The sequence below is a fragment of the Pseudorasbora parva genome, chromosome 8 (genome assembly GCF_024679245.1).
Source record: "Pseudorasbora parva isolate DD20220531a chromosome 8, ASM2467924v1, whole genome shotgun sequence".
Taxonomy (NCBI): Eukaryota; Metazoa; Chordata; class Actinopteri; order Cypriniformes; family Gobionidae; genus Pseudorasbora; species Pseudorasbora parva.
In genome coordinates, this window is record NC_090179.1 from 29,558,067 (window position 1) to 29,579,207 (window position 21,141).

A 21,141-nucleotide genomic window follows, 5' to 3' on the forward strand; every position below is an offset into this window, starting at 1 on the left:
TCGGTGGGCGGGGCCATAATGACGATGGCCGAGTTGCGTTTGCGTGCTTCTAGTAAACACAGAAACAGCTTGTTGATAGATTAAACATTCACCAGTTTCAAAACATTGGAGTTTCCAGACCAAACATCTTGATGTGGGTCTGGCTTGTCAGGCTAGCAAAACACTGTTCTTGAATGTAATATTCATACTGGTTAATTTGAGGACATTTAATATTTTAATAATAAATGCTTTAATTTTTATAATATATTTGATTACAGAAATTAGCAGTCCAATTTGGAGAGAAAGGTATCTTTTGAACATTGACTAACTGAGTAATCTAAAAAAGAAAAATATCATGTAGCCTACCTGTTTGTCAAAGAACCTTTCTAAGAATGGTTTTGAACTTCTCAGAATTCTGTGGAGCTGTAGGCTATAAACCTGTTGGACTTGATACTGAATAGGGCTGTCCAAAGTAAAACAGCTTATGACATAATTTCAAAAGTAATTAATGCGTGGTTTGCCCAGGCTAGGTTTGCCCAATACAAAGTGCTGTATGATTTTGCTGTCTGGAATGACTGAAAACCCAAGCAGATCCCTGGAGAAAGCTATATTCTATTATCTATTTTAAAGCTGCTGTTAGGATTTAACTTAGGCTATATAAATACGGATATAACTCGCATATGTGCCTTTACTATATCTACTTCATGTATTTTATTAAGTCATTTGACCATCTCCACGGCGTTGTAAAAAGCAAAGTTGACGTCGGTTGAAGTTTGTGGGCGGTACAACTGACTAGCAGCTTAGCAGGAAGACAGCGGAGAGCTCTCATCATCCTGCCGTAGAATGGACGCTTTCCTCGGCTTTGATCTGAGCGTCAGAACGCTGGCCGAGGAAAATCAATGAGGAATTCACAGCATTCCCAGCATCTAGATTAGGTAAAGACTTGCATTAACTACAATCATCTTAATCATTACCTCTTATTTCCAATATTAATGGTAGTAGTCTGATACACAATTTCATTGTGACCTAACGGTGTTTGGTTTATAAATATTACTGAATTAAAGACGCGTCTGAAACCAAGTTCAGAACACTGAGGGTGCGTCGAATTCTAAAATCGATTTGACGAACTCTGTTAAATTTCTTAATCACACTCGAACATTCTGACAGGCACGTGTAGCAACGGATAGCCTACATGGTCTGTTTACATTTACAGACAAAACTGTTTGACCTTTAACGTTAGCCTACGAAATGTTTGAAGTCCATTTTTATATGCAAATGGTTTAAAGATAAGGAAACTGCTAGAAAGCAAAAGTCAAATAATATTAATAATAATTGAAACAAAATTAAACATTCAAATTTTTCTGACTTACAATCTATGGTTCTGAGGGTGAACTGTACTATTTTAGACGGTGGCAGGCAGCCATGCTACCAATTTGCTACCATAGGCAAGATTTTACTTAACTGTTAGTGCCCCTCGGTTTAGCACTAACGTTATCAGTCTAAGTTGTGGAAAAACTGGTTCTGTTTTATTTGTGTAAGTTGTGTTTTAAAAATTGTACCCTGAATCCAGCCCATACACGGTCATTGTGTTAATTATATTTTTTAAGGTCAGTTAAAATACAAAAAAAATATATAATCTACACCACATTACTGCCTAAACACAAATAGCAAGAGTAATTGCATCTAACATTCAAGCACAAACTCGTTCATTGAGAAATTGCTAGTGTTTGTTTTGTAGTAGATGGCAGCAATCTTCCACTAAACTATGCACAGTCATGTTTTCACCATGAATTAAAGGGTTGGTTCAACCAAAAATGACACCACATGTTCAAACGGTCATGAATCAGCCATCAGCGTATTGATTCATGATTCGGATTGCAAATGTCATGTGATTTCCATAGACAGTAAAAGAAATGGACAATGCTATCCCATCGACTTCAACAGCGGAAAATTAGGTCAATTACAAGCACGCACTTCCTGATGGCTGAGCAAAGTGCGCAGGCTCAGACTGCGCTTGACGATGTAGCTGTGACGTAACCAACCTGTCTGACAGTTGTAGGTCTTCTAGTAGTTGTGGAAAGTGTAATCTGAATCACGTTGTTTAAATGTTTTGTCCCGTTGCTTTTGGCTCACTGGCTTCTCCCCATTCTTCTCCCTTGACTTTATCAGACTTTATGTCTCCACATCCCCCCGACTGCCTCATAGACAGTAAAAGATTGCTTCTGAGCGTCTCCTCCTGTCTATATGGTAATTTCTCAACTGTCCGACATCAATTGCATTATGATGCAATCGTTAGCCTATTTTTTACAAAAACAGCTTCTACGGGGCGATAAGATACAAGGTAATGGAGCCTTTTATGCATTGTCGTGTCTCTTTATAAATAAACAATGGACAAATGTCTTTAAACGCCTCAGATGTAAAGTTATTTACTCTCAAAATGACTAAAAAATGAATGCGAGTCAATGGGATGCTAACAGCAGGTGATGGCTTGGTTAGCAATGGCCGCCCCTATGGGTGGAACGCTTTCCGAGCGCTAGATTACCCCCTTGGTGATTTCAGCAGTTTGGCAGTTTGACACACAATCCAAATCATGAATCAATACACTGATTCATGACTTGTTTGAATCTTTATTTGAGGTTTGAAAACAAACACGGAAGAGAAGACAATGCTGAATAAAGTCGTAGTTTTTGTTATTTTTGAACCAAAATTTATTTTCGATGCTTTAAGAGATTCTAACTAATTAGATATTTAATGGCAAAAAAAAATTAGATTTTAAATATGAATATCCAGACCGATCTCATGAAAATGCGTATAAATAGTACAAGTGTGCAATGTCGTGGAATGTATACGCCCAAAACTCATTTTGGCGTGCCTATGCTATGCTGTTTTTCACGTGCATATAATACACATTTTATGGCATATTATACATGTGTACCCCCCCCACCCCACTACCCTAATCCTAACCAAGAGCTTGTCATATATACGGCATAAAATGCGTATCATGCACGCGAAAAACAGTGTATCGTATGCACGCCAAAATGAGTTTTGGCGTATACATTCTACGACATTGCACACTCGTACTATACGCATTTACATGTGATCGGGTTGGAATATCATTACTAATTTTGGAAAATACATTCAAAACATGCCATATATCTCCTTAAAATTGTACAACTGTAGAGTAAAAATATTAGGCTATTAAAAAAGTGATATTTATAAAAAACCAACATGATTTTTCACAAAATCACACTGAGTAGCCAGAACAGCTGTTTGTGTAACAGTAGTCACTGTGCAATTAAACCCCACTCCTCTGTCCTCAAAAGACGCTCTAGCGACTGTCGTTAGAGGTTGCAGCCTTTAACCTCATTGGAGCCTCCGACTCTCATGCCGGCGGAATCGGGTTTGAGTCCTGCTTGGAGCGGGTGGTTGGAACAGTGTTACACTTGCATAAAGTTTCAGGTAAAAAATAACTTGAATAAATTAGCAAACACCTCTGTCTTTATTCCTTCCCTTTATCCATTATCTTCCCTGCATCAGAGAGTTAATAATCAGGCAACTTTCACTTTTTGTCACGAAGCAAAAAAATCAGATGCGGCGAGAGGCAATGTGACACAACACATTCCCTACGTTAAACTGATCATGTATTCTATATCTGACGCACTACTAAAGCATCAACGCACTACTAAAGCATTAAATGCAGGGGTTGAGCATTATTATACGTTTTTTGGTATTATTTTGAATTAATATTAATAAAATAATCCCAGCAGTAAAACCGAAAAAAATATTTTGATTGAATCACTTATTTTAGCGCCCCTAGCATTTTTTTTATTAGAACAGAAGTACTGGGTTTAATAATCTTTGCCAAAAAGCTGTTTATTATGAATTAGATGCAGATTATTCTTGTTCTGTTGTAAATTACTTAATTAGTCTCCAGTATTGGTTTAGGTTCAGGTGTGGTGACAGGTCACACCTTCAAATAATCTTGGTCATATATGAGACATATCATCATCACAGTCATTACTTAGTCATCATCACAGTTGTCAGAGGACAAACATTTTCTGTTGTGTACGTATTACATACACAGACTAATCTTGATCTTCTTGAACATCCATCAATATAAAATTTGACTGATAATTTTTCAACTCATCTTGTGAAGAATTGTTAAGTATATACCGGTAATATATACATATGCAAATGATTTGAGAAGTATTTAAATGCCACATTGGTCACTTTAGTGATGTATCATGCAGCTTCTTTAGGTAATGACATTATCCAAAATTAACACTTTGGTTAAAATGTGTGTATCATATACCTGTGTAAGCATCATGTGTCATTGAAACACAAAGCCAAAGGAGTGACCTCACAAGGTTTGGCTTGTTTTTCCCAGGTACACTTATGTTACGGTGCTGATTGATTGTAGCATTTGTTTCCCTGTACAACACAATTTCCAGACCTGTTTAACCTTTTAAATCACTATGGTAAAACGTATAATAATTTAGGGTTTATTTTAAAGTCAAAATGTGGCGAGTTGGAAGACCATCGCGAATGGAAGTGTTAAGATGGAGATGCCAAGGGTTATCAAAAGATGTCTGCTGCAAACGTCACACCAGGGCTCTTGAAACAAGTAAGTGTTTGATAACCTTAAAATATTTAAAGTAATAATAAATAATTCAATGTGATTTTTATTAATTTAAATATATATATGTTTAAATATATATATGTTCACACACTATTTTAACAGAAATATTTTGCATTAATATGACAAATTATGTGATAAGGTTTAAAAAAATATATAATATTGTGAAATTACAATTTAAAAGTTTTTATTGAAATAGAGTTTCTATAGATAAAACTATTCTATAGATAGAAAATCGTATTGATCCCAAGCTTTTGAACAGTTTTATTAGTATCATGTTAATTACACACACAGACACACACACACACACACACACACACAGTAGCCTGGGTGTGTTTTGTTTTTGTTTTTTATAATTGAAATAATAATTGCTCATTTCAGCCCTTAACTTAAGCCTCCGATCAGATGGCATCTTCGGTAGCGTAAAACAACGTCACTTTTCATTCCCAATGTAAGTAGCTATAATGCTGAAAAATGAATCCATCATTTTTTGATGCAGCATCTATGTCTAGTGTTTTCAGAGAATATGTTTTGATATTGTCTGTGTGTTGTCTCATCAGCAAGACAGCAAGCTCGTACAGAAATACATGGAGAGAAATGAAAACATCAATGTGCTATTCCATCTGTGGATTCAACTCCAGGTTCTATTGTACCGGCGAGCCTGTCACAGGTGAGTTTATGCATTCATTGTTTACATTTGGATGGCATATTAAAAAATGGCAATGTATTTCCATGCTTGTATTAACCTGCAGATCCCATTGAGATCCACAAACAGAAGTTGGCATTATGGTTCAGTCACCTTCCTCAAGAAGAGAGACAATTCGGTGGCTACTTTTCTCCCGAAACTATGCATGTGGAGCCACTAATCCTAGAACGTCATCCTGATGAGGATAGGGGACTTAGTCCCTTCAAGGCAAAGGAAAGTGTATCTCTACGCCCCTCTCTCACAGTTGAACAGCTCTTTGACGCTAGTAATAATGTAAACAAGGCACGAGGACTAAATGTTTTGCTATATGGGGCTGTCGGCACAGGGAAAAGTACTGTCGTCCGTAAACTGGTGCTGGATTGGTGTGCTGGATCAATTTTCTCCCAGTTCAAACTTGTGTTACCATTCTCCTGTGAGGATCTCGCCCATTTGTCCAAACCAACATCCCTTCGAGACCTCGTAGGCAGGAAATACATGCACCTTCGCAAGACGCCTTATCTTGGTGGAGATACTGACAAGGCTAAGGATGTCCTCTTTATCTTCAATGGAATGGAGAAAATGAAGCTGGATTTTCGTATCGGCTCCACGGAGTTATGCAACGATCCCAATGAGGCTCTCCCATCAGGAGCTGTTGTTGTTAATCTACTTAGGAAGTACCTGCTACCTGAGGTACTGCAAGAGCTCAGCTCTTTTTTTCTGTGACCTGGCATGTGGAATCATGTCATGTTCCTAATTAAATCGGATGTGGTTTTGTGATGTAATTTACCATAGGTAAATGACATGACACAATTTTTTTTTGTCTGGATGTATCAATTTACAAATATATTAAAACTGCAGTTCATAAATACAGGGACTTTAATATCAATCAATCAAACAATCATCTTTATTTATATAGTACTTTTACAATGACGATTGTTTTTGGCTGTACAGTCGTTCTGGAGAAAACAGTGATGTTATCATCTTATTTTAATTTATCATAGAGCAGCAATGTTGGCAGATCAGTATTATAGTTTATAGTATACCTAGTTTACACCGAAAAAGACCTAATACACCTGCTATATGGTGATAATTTTTTTCTTCCTAAATTTAAATGATAAACAGGATATTTTGTTTATCATAATAAAGAAAAAACACTTAAATTCTTGAAAAGAAGATCTTTTCAGAATTATTGATATTTGGAAACCATGCATATCAAAGTCATGTGGTACTACAAACATAACAAAATAAAACAACATAAAGAGTACAGATACTTTGATAGTTTTATGACAAGGCAAGTTTGATTAATATTTATGAATTCATGATATTTATTTGTTGTCTGGCTATCACCAGATCAAGTTCAATTTAAGATTGAACATCTTAAAGTCTGGTCTGGGAAGTCTGCTCTGTATTTTCTACTGCACAAGGGGCGTGATCAACGAGCATTATTTAAATGACTCTGTACGCAATTGGATAGTCCTTCAAACAATCAGACCACAAGAGGTGTGATCAACGGGAAAAGACCCATTGCTTCTATATCCGTCATCGTGTTAAACCCGCAAATAGCACTCCAAGTGGATAAGCCAGTCTTTGATTGGTTCCCGCAAAAGTGTAACAGAAGCAGTAGAAATGAATGTACAGATTTCCAGTTGCAGAGTTGCAGATCTGCATATCAGGCTGGTATACCCAGTCTTATTTATTTGTATTTTTTAATAATGACTTTTTACATGGAAACATAAAACTTAATGGGAAATAATGATTAAGATGTGCACGCATACTAAAATAATTATAAATGCATATTAAAATAATTACTTTTTACATTTTAGTGTCAACTACACTTTTCTTGACAATCATATACATGTTTTTCAAAACCATATAAGACTAAAATTAATTTGGCGAATACATTTATAAGAGCTTAGCACATGTTGGCAATCTTATTTATCATTGACCTCCTTGCCTTTAGATAAATGTTTATTGTAATTCATAGCTGCTAAAACATGTTGATTTTCTTACAGGCCAGCATTTTGGTTACAACCAGACTATCTGCCGTGGACAACATTCCTAAAAAATACATCAGACGTTATGTACAGATCTGTGGCTTCAATGATCCTGATCGCCAGAGAGCCTACTTCACCAGCAGGCTCTTGCAACAGAATGAAGACAAGCCGGACAAGGCGGCCGAGATGCTTATAGAGATGCTTTACCTAAATCTACAGCGGGAGAGTCAGTTAGCAACCGCCTGCTTCTTACCATCTTACTGCTGGCTCACATGTGCCACTCTTCATTTATTGCATTTTACTGATACGAAGGCACCGATTCGAACCCTCACTGGCACCTACACCAGCTTCATGAGGCTGAACTTCGGAGGAGAAGTGATAACTTTGGATGGCAACATCTCTTCACAAGAACAAACAAACTCATTAATGCTCTATGTGGTCCGTACTGTTGGTAAACTAGCTTTTGATGGCATAACCAACAAACGGACATCGTTCTCCGATGAAGAACTGGAGCAGTGGGTCGGTGGCAAGACTAAAACAGACGAAGAGCTCCAGCAACTGGCGGTGTTTCGGACAGATGTGCTTGATTTCTTTCTGGTGTCTCGTGACGATCATGTTACAGATTCTGAATCTGTTGGTAGACGCTACATGTTTGCTGTTCCCGCCATGCAGGAATATCTAGCTGCTCTTTATGTCGTTCTTGGCGAGAACAAAAGCGTCCTGGAAAAATTGACCAGGGAGGTTTCAGAGGCTTTGGGACAAGCCAGTGAGGACATCACAAGCCTACTAAGCATCCTCTCCAAAATCATACCTTTCAGAATCTTTGCCATTTTCAACTTGCTTAAGTTGTTCCCAAAACTCTTTGAGCGTTTAAACAGCCACAGCAAAGGGCGTATTGCAAACACCATGGCGGCGGAAATGTTTCGTTCAGAGGACAGCTTCAATGAAGATGTCTTGGACCAGGTGGAGCAAAGTCTTCTGGGAGTACATGGTCCACAGCCACAACAGGAAACCTACACCAGGGCCTTTGAACTCTACCCTATCTTCATGGGTGGACTTCTTCACTATGGAAACCGGAGGCTGTTAGACCAGCTTGGATGCAACATCAAGAGTCATACAGTTTCTCAGATCACTCGTGCCCTGAGAAAACACCTCATCAAGGAGAGTAAGAAGAATCAGCCTCCTGAGGAACTCATGGACCTTCTGGTTCTGCTGTATGAGTTTCAGAACCCTCGACTCACAGCGGAAATCCTACAGTCGATCAAGACCATCAACTTATCGACTATACGCATGACGCCACACAAGTGCTTTGTGCTGAGCACAGTTCTGGGCTGCACACGCTCGAGATTCCACCTGAATGAGCTCAACCTCTCCTCCTGCCACATCACACCAGAGTTAATGCAGTTGCTCTGGCCAGCCTTCCATCACACTAGCAACCTCAAGTGAGACATGCACATATGCTATAGAGAACTAGTCAGTGTTTTGCATGCTTGAATCATTTAGTGTTTTGCATACAAGTGGAAACCTCTGAAGCATATTAAACATCTATAGCATTTTAGTGACCTATTTAGATATTGCTAAATATGATATTGACATGTTGATATTGAATTAGTCAGTGTACACCAGGGCTCATCAACTAGCAGGCTGTTCTTCTTTCAAATGTTTCCTGCTGAAGACAAAACCTAGCAAACCAGGTTTTGGTCAAAGCTGGTTTAAAGTGGTCTCCCAGTCTGGTCAAGCTTGTGTGTTTAAGCTGGTTCTCTCAACATGAACTGCTGAAAAGTGCCCAAAACCAACCACCAGACCAGCCTTACCAGTCTAGGATAACAGCTAAGACCAGCAAACCAGCATAGGTTATAGGTTTTGGTTTTGAAAGCAAGGAATTTATGGGTCATTCAAAACGACAACAAAAAAACTTAGTTCAAAAGTTAGTTATGTCAGTTATGTTTGAGTTTTTTAAAGGTCTCGTTCTTCGCGAAGCTTTGATTATGTTTACAGTGTGCAATATAACATAACAATATGGACAGCAGCTTAGCGCACTTTGCCCGGAAAGGTCCCGCCACTTACCATAACTGGAGATGCAAGTGCTGAATGCGCGCTCTTCTCCACGTGGGAGAGCAACCCTCTTTTGCGTGTTCTTGTGGGCGGAGGGTTAGTCAACAAACGGTTCTAGTGACGTCATTACATCCCTGCACTTCCTGCTGTAGTACAAACCGGCCGTTCGCTGTAGGCTTTGAAAGGGAACTTCTGTTAAATAAAATATTTTGCTTGGCATTGAACTTTGAGCTTTATAATTGTACAGGTATTATTTATGCTCTAACAGCAACTTTACACACTAACTAAAGTTTGAAAGATGGAATTGCGAAGAACGGGACCTTTAAAGAAAAACTCTTTAAACATAAGTGACTGTAAATTTTAAATGAATCCTATTCGTTTATAACTTTCTATTGATTAAAGAATCCTAGAATAATATATCACTGTTTCCACAAAAATATTAAGCAGCACAACTGTTTTTGAAGAAATATTTATTGAGCAGCAAATCATATACATTAAAATGATTTCTTAATGATCATGTGACACTGAAGACTGGAGTAATGGTGCTGAAAATGCAGCTTTTATCACAGGAATAAATGACATTTTAGAATATATTAAATTACTTTTTAGAACATTTCATTTTAATCGTAATAATTGATCAAATAAATGTAGCCTTGATAAGCATAAAATACTTTCAAAAGCATAAAAAAAATCTTAAACTGGCCAAAAAAATGCTAGCATTGGATAGATAGATTGGAATCATATTTGTCCCCTTTAAAAGTTGATTGAAATGAACTGATCCTCCGTAGAAGCTAGCTGAAGTGCCCTGTAATACACTGACTTCAAGTTTTATGTTTAAACAAAAAGTTTTTTTTTTTATGTGCTGCATCTTGTTGGTTGAAAGTTAACTTTAACGTGCAACTTTGTACTATGGATTCAATTGTTGCCTTAAAGTTGCTTTGCTTGCAGAATGCTGTCAGTGATAATTGCACCTAAGCACAATTTTCTTATTAGTTATTGATTTTCTGCCTGGGAAATCGGCAAACTAATGGCACGCTGTGTGTTTGGTTTTGCTCACTGTGTGTTTACAGTCTCCAGTTTAACAGCCTGGGTCCTGAGTCCTGCATTCTACTGCGAGATCTCCTACTTGAGCCCAACTGTACAATTAAGTCATTACAGTAAGCCTACTTTCAATAGCACATTGTTACTATGATATATCCATTTTTGAGGGGCAGTTGACATTTTTACTGACAAAAAATGACTTAATGTAATGTATTTATTAGCAGCACATTGCATCTGTTCACTGATTTTTGAGACATGGGGCAAAACACATCTGAAAATGTGTACTCACTGTCGTCAGACCATAATATAATACTTAATGTAGATAAAAAATATACATTTATTAAGAAAAAAACAATACATAAAATAATAAAATGCGTAACAATTTGTATGTATTTAGTATTGTATTTGTATTTAGTTATATATATATATATATATATATATATATATATATATATATATATATATATATATATATATATATATATATATATTTATAAAATTTATAAATTAAAAAAATATATATATTACTATTTAGCTTTAATTAATTTATTTCAGTTAAAGGGTTGATCACCCTCCAGTTAGTTGTCAAGACAACATTTATTATTTTCATTTAGTTTTTTCATCAAATAATTTTTTTTTAATAGTTGTAGTTTTATTGTCTTGGCTCATTTTTCATTCAATCATTGAAGTGAATGCTAAATTTGTCAATATTTATAATAAATATTTGGTATATTAGTATTTGATTGTATTGACCCTTACAGAAATGAGCTAAGAAAAAACTATTTGTGAGAAAATGAAAGTGGCCTAAAAGTATAACCGTGACAATGTTTAACAGGTAAATCCCTAAAGATGAAATGATTGGTAAACTAGTTTTTCAGTTTCATACTAGTACTCAAGAATTACTGGGTTTATACACATGAAAAATATGTTTCCTTTGCATTTTGTGTTGCTCTGATCACAGGTTGTGTGACAACTACTTGTCGGACACTGGCATCAGCCATTTACTTGAAGGTCTGTCTGGTAACCACTCTCTGCAAAAGCTGCATCTGATGCACACAGGCCTCGGGGACCAATCGGCACAAATGCTGGCTGAGAGACTGGGCCAGCATGGCATGTTAAAGGAACTGAATGTGGCATACAACAACATCGGAGACAGTGCAGCTCTCACCCTGGTCGATGCTTGTCGTGAACATCCCAGCATCCACACAGTACAGTGTGTAACAAAATACTTGTGTTGTTTTTGAATAGTCTAATTAAATATCTCTCTTATAAATCCACCAGATTTCATGCTAATTTGCGATGTTAATAGATGTTTTCTACTTCCTCCCAGCCTGTATCTGAACCAGCTTACCGATGTGGGCAAGCAGTCGCTGTACGTGCATGGGGATCCTCGAGTGAAGGAGGGCCGGCGAGTGAAAGTCCTGGCCTCTGTAACGGAGGGTTCGGACATCTCAGAGGACTGGCATCCCATTCTGAGTGTTATTGGAAAAAATTCTCTTTCTTGGGACAGAGAGCGTGTACGCGAGCAACTGCTGGTCTTCCTGAAAGACCTGGAATGGGGTCGGAAACAGCACCCGAGTTTCTGGAAAAAAATGCACTTCAGGCGAGTAGAGAGCGGTGTGAGGCAAACTCTGAGCTTACTGGAAAAGAGCAGTCAAACGGGAAAAGGGACTGCTACAAAATGATGCAATTATCATTGATTCTAAAGGAACAGAAGTATTATTTTTCAAAGGGATATTTGTTGCCATGTTTCAATCCAGGCAGCCTTAAAGGGAGAGTTGAGTCTCCCAAAAATGAAAACTCTGTCATCATTTACTCAACCTTTTGACATCCCCGTTATATATGACTTTCTTTCTTCAGATAAACAAAAATTAAGATTTTTAGAAAAATCATCCATCTCTGTGAGTCCATCTAATTCAAGTGAATGGGTGCCACTTGGTTGATGCTTAATAAACCACATACAGCGATCATGACAGTAATCTATACGAGCCCACTGGATGCATCATTGTCTTCTCAGGTAAGACGATATGTATGTGTAAGAAAAATACTAATATTTTAAGTATAAAAACTAATTTCTGGCCAATTGTTTCAAGCGCATTCACAAGTTTAGCTTACATCTTGTCAAAACATCCTTTTTAAGAAGGATCACTGCAGACCGGAAGCAATGTTAAGAAGATACATCCACTGGGGTTGAATAGATTATTATAAATAAAAATGATATTTTTCTGAAGAAAGTAAGTCAAATGCATTGGGGATGGCATGAGGGTTAATTAATTAATAAATCAATAAATAATAGAATTTTAATTTTTTGGTGAACTATACCTTTAAGATTCCCACTTAGTTTGTAAAGGGATGATTTTACTTCTTACTGTGTTTACAGCATATCTGTCTATAGCATTAGGTCATTTTGAGGAAACACTGTGACAAATGCATTTTATTTGATTGTTTGTGGGAAAGATTTTGCAGATCACTACTTGAAAACTTGTTACACGATGACAAATGTTGCCATTTACTATGCATGTGTTCAGGGAGAATATAGGGTCCCTTGTTATCATATGATATATGTGTGTTCGCAGTTTTTGCGAACACACATAAACATTTTTGCGTATGGTTAAAGTCTTTACACAATGTTTGAGTGTCAAATGGTGCTTTAGACAAGGTTAACCAAGACAAGCCTTTTGATGCTTCTGCAATATTAACATTTCTCTTGTCTGAATCTATGATTGAAAAAATGTTTGTATTAGCAAATTGTGACAGAAATGAGCTGTGCAATAAAATAAAACTTAAACTGCTGATGGAAGACTTTGGCTGTTTGTCTTGCTTTGTCTTTCCCTAAAGAGGCTAGTTTTTAACATCTCAAAAACAACCAGGCATATTATGGGAGTTTGTTGTTGGTCATCTTAATTACAGTTGTTTATGTAATACTTCCTTCATATCTGATGATGGCAGAGGTGTCGTCTCATAAATCTGAGATTAAATATTAATCTCCTAGTGGAACAAGGAGGAGCCATCATGACAAAAGCATTTTAATGCTTCATTTGAATGTGTACCTTGCACCCTCACGAAGCCCAGTGCTCAGCAGGATCATGAGATTCACCACAGGTAATTTACCACTGTATATATACGTATATGCATACAATGTTTTCCATTGCTGTGATTGCACAGCCTGTAATGTAAATGTTTGAAAACTTTTAATAAGGTTTATTTTTTACAAAGCAGTGTAGATCATCAACCTTAATCGTATAAAAAAGGAGTAAAAGCAGATGTTTTAGTGATAGATGAATAGGTGTGATATTAGCAGTGTCATAGTTATGTCACTTCTACTTCTTTTGATGCACACTATTAAAACTACATGCAACATGAGAATTTGGAACATTATTTTTAAAAGATTTTTTTAAAAGTTAATTTTTTTTAAGCAGTCAAAGAGTTTTGATTTGATTGTTTTTGATTGATTAGTTTTGATATGATTATATAAAGAAGCTGATTATTATCTCGCTGTACAAATTCATTTATTTTCTATTTTAACTAAAAGTACTGACAAAAATAAGCACTGGATCCAGACAGCTAAATATTTTCTTCTTGAACTCTGAACTCAAGTCTTGTCAGACTGACAGCATGTTTTCAAATCATATTTCCGTGAAGGCAAACTCCTATGTGTTATTTGAATGTAAAGCAGCCCAGTCCTTGCCGTGACAAAAATTGTAAACAAAGCCCTGGCAAGGAAACTTGCATGTTTTGTGGTTTTGAACCCATGGAAATGAGTTAAATGAAGTATTGTGTAAGATTTTTTAGAAAGGCTTAACGTGTGCCAATTAAGTATTTCACGATAATAGTTTGTCCTCTGCAAATAGGCAAATTTCTGGTTGCCAACCACACGCCACTGAACAATGGTTACTATCAAACTGTATTTCACTTCTAAGTTAACACATCATGATATTATGAGTAGACTCTCAGAATAGTTTTTTATTAAATCTGTATCAAAAGTTAGAACTTTGTAACTTATTTACAACTAACACTTGCATATTAGTACCTTTTGAAAGGGTACCACCCCACTGACTGCTTTTGTGCTTTTTGTTCTAAGAGTGTAGGCATAAATTATCTTTTTAATATATTTTAATTGTTCACTATTACAGATCCAGTGGATGCCCCAGAGTTACCAAAGTAAGTCTTCAGAATGCTCTTTAAAAGGATAGTTCACTCAAAAATGAAAATTCTGTCATCATTTATTTACCCTCAAGTTGTTCCAAACATGTATTGGTTTCTTTGCTCTGCTGAACACAAAAGAAGATATTTGGAAGAATGTTTGTAACAACACAGATAGAGCAACCATTTACTACCTATAAAATACTATAGTATTTTTCCCCCAACCATGGTAGTCAATGGTTGTTCTATCTGCTTGGTTACAAACATTCTTCCAAATATCTTCTTTTGTGTTCAGCAGAGCAAAGAAACTCATACATGTTTGGAACAACTTGAGGGTGCGTAAATGATGACAGAATTTTCATTTTAGGGTGAACTATCCCTTTAAATGTGACCTTTTGACCTCTGATATGACCCTATATGTGCCAACTAACAACAATAAGCATTGATAAATCTGGTTTAAAGGATCTTATTTTTGGTTTGTTTACATAAAGAAATATGCACAGCTCAGAGGAAATGTTTTCCACAGGAAGTTCACCTTCAACCCGAAAGAAGGGATTGACAACCCTGCTTTAGTAATCTCAGATGACAAAGGTTAGGCTACTTCTTTGATCATTTTTCATCCAATCAGCAACTGATAGATCATTAACTGGCTTAAAGAAAAAGAGATTTCACATGACAGTAAAGAACGATGGATTAAATGTCCCCAGAGCCTGATGTGCATCCGCGGCTGTGTGTTCTGAAGAGGGAGGAGGGTCAGGGCTTTGGCTTCTACCTGAGCAAGGACACTGGCTGCAGGGGACATGTGGTGCGGCAGGTGGAGCCTTGGAGCAGTGCAGAGCGGGCCGGGCTGAGGAAGGGGGACCGTGTTTTGGAGGTCAATGAGGACTTTGTGGATGACAAGGCACACTCGACAGTAAGAGCACTTTCTTATGCAAACATGAGAGCTTTGTATTCTGTGAATTAAACACGGACACTGGAATACAAATGATTTTGGCAAGGAGATGTACACAGCATTAAGGGAGAGTTCACTCAAAATTTCTGTCATCATTCACCATCATATTGTTGCAAACGTGTGACTTGGAACACAAAAGATGATATTTGGAAATTACTTTTCGTCCCTATACCTAAAATAATTACAAAATTACAACAAATTACCCTTGCTGATGAAAAATATTATGGAAAAAATAGACAGCTGAATTACATGATTAACGATGAGAATCCAATGAGTATCCCAGTGTTCCAAAAAAAAAGCCACACACAACTATATCATTATGTTCTTAAGAGTACAATACTCCCAAAGTACAAGTACATATTTTATAACAATATTCATCTTTCAAATGAACAATTATATAATCTTTTTTATTTTATTTAATTGAACATACCAGTAACACTTTACAATATGGTTCAATTTGTTTTGTTAAAATTAGTAAACTACATTAGATAAACAATGCACTGTAAAAAACTAAAAAATGTTTTTTTTTAAAGTCTCAGAATTGGAATTTTTTTCTAGTGGCCAAATTGATTTTCTGTGAATTGATACATTTTTCAGTTGGCCGAATTTAAATTCTGTGAATTGATGCAATTTAATTCAAAGAAAAATAAATGTAAAATTTTGCTGTGATCATTCACTTGACAATTTTCAATCGGAGACATTATTTTTTTTTACAGTATGAAGAATATGTTAGTATTTCTTATTGTTAGTTAATTTTAACTAATGTATTTAACTAACCTTATCCTAAAGTTTTAATTTTAATGTTATTTAATGGACCTGCACTATAACATGAACTAATGAAAAGCAGATAACAAAGATTAACAAATTACTTAATGGATTAACTAATGAGACCTTACTGTAAAGTATTTCCACCTTCCAGCATACTAATCTGTGTATATTCAGTTTTGTCTGGAAATTGTCTTGTTTTCAGGTAGTGATGAAGGTGCAAGTGTCTGGACTAAAGCTATATCTGTCAGTGCTGAGTGATCAGGATTATGAGTTTGCAGTTTCGGAGGGAAGAGACCTCATGTCGCTCGCTAGATCTTTCCATCCCATAGAGGGCTGTTCTCGTCCACGGTTATGCTACATAGCTAAAGAGCCTGGCAGCGGCTTAGGCCTCAGCATCATTCCGATTGAAGGTAACCTACTGCTCCTTTTGCTACCGCACTAAACATAAGTTTGAAGCTTAGAATAGGGATGATGTACAATTTTATTCACATAAGTTTAGCATGGTGATATGACAAAGCTAATGTATTTGGTCTTGGAGGAATATATCTGCTATTGTGCTAAATTTAAAGTTCTAAAAGAAATACAATATAATGTTTTTTTATGCAAATCACCTCTCATTGATTGTAACAATGGCTACTGATGCTCAAACAAATTTGACAAAACATTTTTTCCAGGAAATATTCCAGAATTTCAATTATATGGCATGTTTCTGTGTGTGTTCAGATCCAGTGCTATATTATTATGTTTGGTGAAATGGGCAAAGGTTTTGTAGCACGTGACGTGTTATTTTGGTATAAATAATAGTTTTTTTTAAAATCAATATTTAGAATTGTATTTTTTTACATTAAAAATTTTAATTTCTTTTAGCAATTTTTTGTGTGTTTGTCATTTAGTTTTAAATTGAATTATTTTAAATTACATTTTAAAATGTTTAATTATTAATCAATATTTAGAATTGTATTTTTTTTACATTTAAAATTTTAATTTCTTTTAGCAATTTTTTGTGTGTTTGTCATTTAGTTTTAAATTGAATTATTTTAAATTACATTTTTAAATGTTTAATTATTAATCAATATTTAGAATTGTATTTTTTTACATTTAAAATTTTAATTTCTTTTAGCAATTTTTTGTGTGTTTGTCATTTAGTTTTAAATTGAATTATTTTAAATTACATTTTAAAATGTTTAATTATTAAAACAATTTTATTTTAGTTAACATTTCAAGTAGCGTAAATGTTTTTTATGTTTTTTATTAACCATAACTATATAGACACAGACAGACAGACAAAGAAAGAAAGAAAGAAAGAAAGAAAGAAAGAAAGAAAGAAAGAAAGAAAGAAAGAAAGAAAGAAAGAAAGAAAGAAAGAAAGAAAGAAAGAAAGAAAGAAAGAGAACAATTTTCCATAGATTTTACAGTATGTAAACTACATTAGAAACTGTTCTGCTAGAAGAGATAGTTGATGCACATATTTATGGAAAGTTTAGCCTGCATGGTGTATCTCATTGTGTTCAGTTCTGGTTCACTTCATTCAAAATGTGAGCAGGTGAACGGGGCCGTTATCGTCTCAGCGTTGTGGGTGATGGTCCAGCTGAGAAAGCCGGAGTCCAGAATGGAGATAGGCTGATCTGGATCAATGGAGTCATGATTTCAGCGCTCACATATGCAGCACTCTCAAAAATGGTAAGTGTGATAATATAGTATCTATGTGATACCTTCCTTACAATGTAATCTCTAATGTTTTCAGTTTTAGGGACCAAAGAACTTCTATATTCCACTTTGTTCCATCAGGTGAAGAAATGTGAGGGCCATGTGACTGTCTTGGTCATTGACAGCAGGAGTGAAGAGAGTTATAAACGCATGAATTTACCCATAATTCCTGCTTTTGCCAAAACTCATAATCTACCCTACAGACCAAAAACACTACACCTGACTCAAGGACCACAGGGATATGGGTTCCTGTTAAGGCAAGAAAAATTACGATCTGGACGCATTGGTAAGAAATCACTGATTCTTTAATAAAAACTATTAAAACGTTAACTGAAATAAAGTTAGAATAAAATGTACAAAAACTATTTAACTAAAATTAAAACAAAAACTGAATATAAAAGCTCATTCAAAATATTAATAACAACTTTAATAGTATTTACATAATACTAAAATAACACTGATCTAAACTAAAATAGTTATTTTTCCCTTTTATTTTATACTACTGTTTCTATCACATGCCTGTCCTGTCTTGTGTGCACATGTGGGTTTGTCATGTTGAGCATGTGCTCCTTTCTCTTTAGGTTTATACAACTAACAGTGTTATCTGCTAGAGTATGTTATCAACAGAGAATATTTTAAACATTTTATTGTATTATATTGTATTGTATTGTATTGTATTGTATTGTATTTATTATATAGGAAGGGGATGCTTGCAAAGGGAAAATCACATCTGGGCAATTGGCATCAAATATTTTTAAAACCCCCTGCTTTAGTAGTCAAATGTGCTACTAGCCAGAAACTCCATAGGCATTTTATTTTATCATAGTATTTTTCCATCACTTTGTGATATATTGGCTCTATAGCTCACGTATTACGAGAGATCGACCCCTGCAGCCCAGCTGAGACTGCAGGAATGGAGGATGGAGAACTTGTGCTAGCGGTAAACGGGGAGCAGGTGGAGGATGCGGAGCATGAGGGCATTGTCAGCAAAATACGGCAAAGCGGCCAGCAGGTCACCCTAACCACCATCTCCATCCCAGACAGAGACTATTACACACAGGTGCTTACATGCACACAAACGCACATGCTCACAGAGATAAAACACTTGCGAACAGCTGCTAAATCAACATAGTTTTCCTCTGATTGAAGACATTTGACCCTGAGGGCTAACCAAGAGTCTAGGTTCATGCTCCTAATGCTTATGATACACACAGAAACAGGTGTTTTTAAAATGAATTGAATCTACTCGGTGGAACAGACATGGACCCCAGGGAATGGGTGGGGTCACTTTGACCTACATAGCACAGGGAATCATTATTCTTGCTGTAGTGCTTGGGATTATCACTGAGAAGGTGTCTGTTATTTGATCCACTTCAGCTGGGTATTTCTCCGTTGCTGTTCTATGAAGACCATATTCCAAAAAGGGAACATTTCCCTAAACCTCCCCCACTACATCATGAGGGACACCAAAATCCACCACACCCTCGACTTTGTGTGCTTCACAAAGAGGGCTCTGGATTTGGCTTCAACCTTGGCTGTGTTCAGAATAAGCCTGGGACTTATATCGGCCAGGTACTGTTTCTCAGTTATAGTTATTATTTTATTGGTAGATCTGCTAAATGTCTGAAATTTTTATTTGATTTTCAGCAAATGGGAGAGAGTGCTGCAGTAATGGCATAATTGTGTAGGCCAACCAGGAAGTTAGCATCTCCCTGTTTCCATTGACAGAAACCCAATAGGTTTTTACTTTTGGCTTTTTGGATTAATGCAGAAAATAAGCTCTACATGTTTTGTTCATCATGAAAATAACTCATATTGTATTAATTCTGAAGCCTTAATGCAATTACCAAAGCTAACCGCAAGCTATAAAGAACGTCACCACCATTAAGCTTCCAACCACTCAAGCAAGATGAGATGTGAGTAGATGAGTTTACTTGTTCACCGTGAGGACGTTTAATATCAATATGAAAACCTCTGTAGTCCTATTTAGCCACTTGTTAGCAAATGCATTTTTCAAGACAAGGATAAAAAAAAAGGGGCATTACTAACTTATTTTATGTTGTAGCATAAAACGTATAAATATATTGCGCTAGTTTGAACCACAGATAATATTTCATGCATTCAACCAAAAATCCATTCAGAAATCTCACTAACCACTTACATTACATAACATTTCTGGGTTTTAGCCTACAAATATGTCATCTCTGCAGCAATCTATAGCTAAAATTACCATTTTATTTTCACACAAGTCTACTTGTGACGGGCAAATGATAGTCCTGCCCCCAGACTCGTAAAATTGGCTAAGACAGTGATGCTGGACTAGGATGCTCAAACAAATATATATATATATATATATATATATATATATATATATATATATATATATATATATATATATATATATATATATATTGATATAACCACAGTATTTCAATTTTACATTTGTCTTTGCATATTAAAGGAATAGTTCACCCCAAACTTTTTTTTTAGCTTTAACATTGAAAAAATTACAGATTTAATTAAAAATAAATATGCTTTTCCAAGTATAAAACTGGATTTGATGGAAATAGTATTTAATGGAAGTAGTTTGAGTATGTGGAAATCTGTGGAAAGGTATGATGAGTGAAAATGTATGTAAAGCACTTTACCATTGGGTATAAAATATGCTATACAAATAAACTTGCCTTGCCTATAAAAAACTGTTATGTGTAATACTCCTTCTTGTCTATAGGTGATGACAGGGAGTGCAGGAGAGAGAGCTGGGCTGTGTGAGTGGGATGTGGTGGTAGAAGTAAATGGACAGAATGTTGAGGAAGAGTATTTTGATGAAGTGGTGAGGCTGATAAGAGAGGGAGGAACTCCTCTCAGGCTGCTAGTCGTGGAGGGAGTAGGGTATGAGAAACTGAGAAACACCAGACAGACTTCAAGTTCAGGACTAAATCTTCACAGTAACACGGTAAGACCCGTTCACACACATGCGTGCATTTTGTAATTTCAGGATTTGTTTTTAAAAATTAACATTGTTTTATAGGTTCCAGATGCTCCTCAAGATGATTTTGTATGAATTAATATTACAATGTAAAAACATTCAGTTTGTTAAATATTAATTTAACAATTCCTGTAAATTTTCCAAATTTTTAAATATATAATAAAAGACACAAGACAATTTTGTATGTATTAC

General features: G+C 35.8%; 2 protein-coding genes across 4 annotated transcripts; both read left to right on the plus strand.

Moving 5' to 3' along the window:
- The first annotated feature begins 716 nt into the window (after positions 1-716).
- Positions 717-13,190, plus strand: nlrx1 (NLR family member X1). Of its 2 annotated transcripts, XM_067450701.1 has the most exons (10): positions 717-914; positions 3,303-3,438; positions 4,493-4,603; positions 4,997-5,066; positions 5,176-5,285; positions 5,368-5,990; positions 7,313-8,736; positions 10,420-10,506; positions 11,352-11,603; positions 11,721-13,190. In XM_067450701.1, exons 3-10 carry the CDS (start codon positions 4,498-4,500, stop codon positions 12,073-12,075), a joined length of 3,027 nt encoding a protein of 1,008 aa, XP_067306802.1. In that variant the 5' UTR covers positions 717-914; positions 3,303-3,438; positions 4,493-4,497; the 3' UTR covers positions 12,076-13,190. The 2 variants fall into 2 exon arrangements, with proteins under 2 accessions (XP_067306802.1, XP_067306801.1); XM_067450700.1 differs by lacking the exon at positions 3,303-3,438.
- Positions 13,191-13,419: 229 nt separating this feature from the next.
- nherf4a (NHERF family PDZ scaffold protein 4a) lies at positions 13,420-21,122 on the plus strand. Of its 2 annotated transcripts, none has more exons than XM_067450703.1 (11): positions 13,420-13,492; positions 14,524-14,551; positions 15,060-15,124; positions 15,241-15,446; positions 16,456-16,663; positions 17,797-17,933; positions 18,042-18,246; positions 18,824-19,020; positions 19,338-19,532; positions 20,692-20,916; positions 20,992-21,122. In XM_067450703.1, the coding sequence occupies exons 1-11, from the start codon at positions 13,420-13,422 to the stop codon at positions 21,022-21,024; spliced, it is 1,572 nt and encodes a 523-aa protein (XP_067306804.1). In that variant the 3' UTR covers positions 21,025-21,122. The 2 variants fall into 2 exon arrangements, with proteins under 2 accessions (XP_067306804.1, XP_067306805.1); XM_067450704.1 differs by having other exon boundaries at positions 13,454-13,492; positions 17,794-17,933.
- Positions 21,123-21,141: the final 19 nt, after the last annotated feature.

Coding starts and splice junctions, on each gene's coding strand:
- nlrx1 (XM_067450701.1), top strand. CDS start 4,498: ATGTGGCGAGTTGGAAGACCATCGCGAATGGAAGTGTTAAGATGGAGA. Junction 5,286..5,367: donor TACCGGCGAGCCTGTCACAG/GTGAGTTTATGC, acceptor ATTAACCTGCAG/ATCCCATTGAGATCCACAAA. Junction 8,737..10,419: donor CATCACACTAGCAACCTCAA/GTGAGACATGCA, acceptor GTGTGTTTACAG/TCTCCAGTTTAACAGCCTGG.
- nherf4a (XM_067450703.1), top strand. CDS start 13,420: ATGCTTCATTTGAATGTGTACCTTGCACCCTCACGAAGCCCAGTGCTC. Junction 18,247..18,823: donor ATTACGATCTGGACGCATTG/GTAAGAAATCAC, acceptor TTGGCTCTATAG/CTCACGTATTACGAGAGATC. Junction 19,533..20,691: donor CTGGGACTTATATCGGCCAG/GTACTGTTTCTC, acceptor TCTTGTCTATAG/GTGATGACAGGGAGTGCAGG.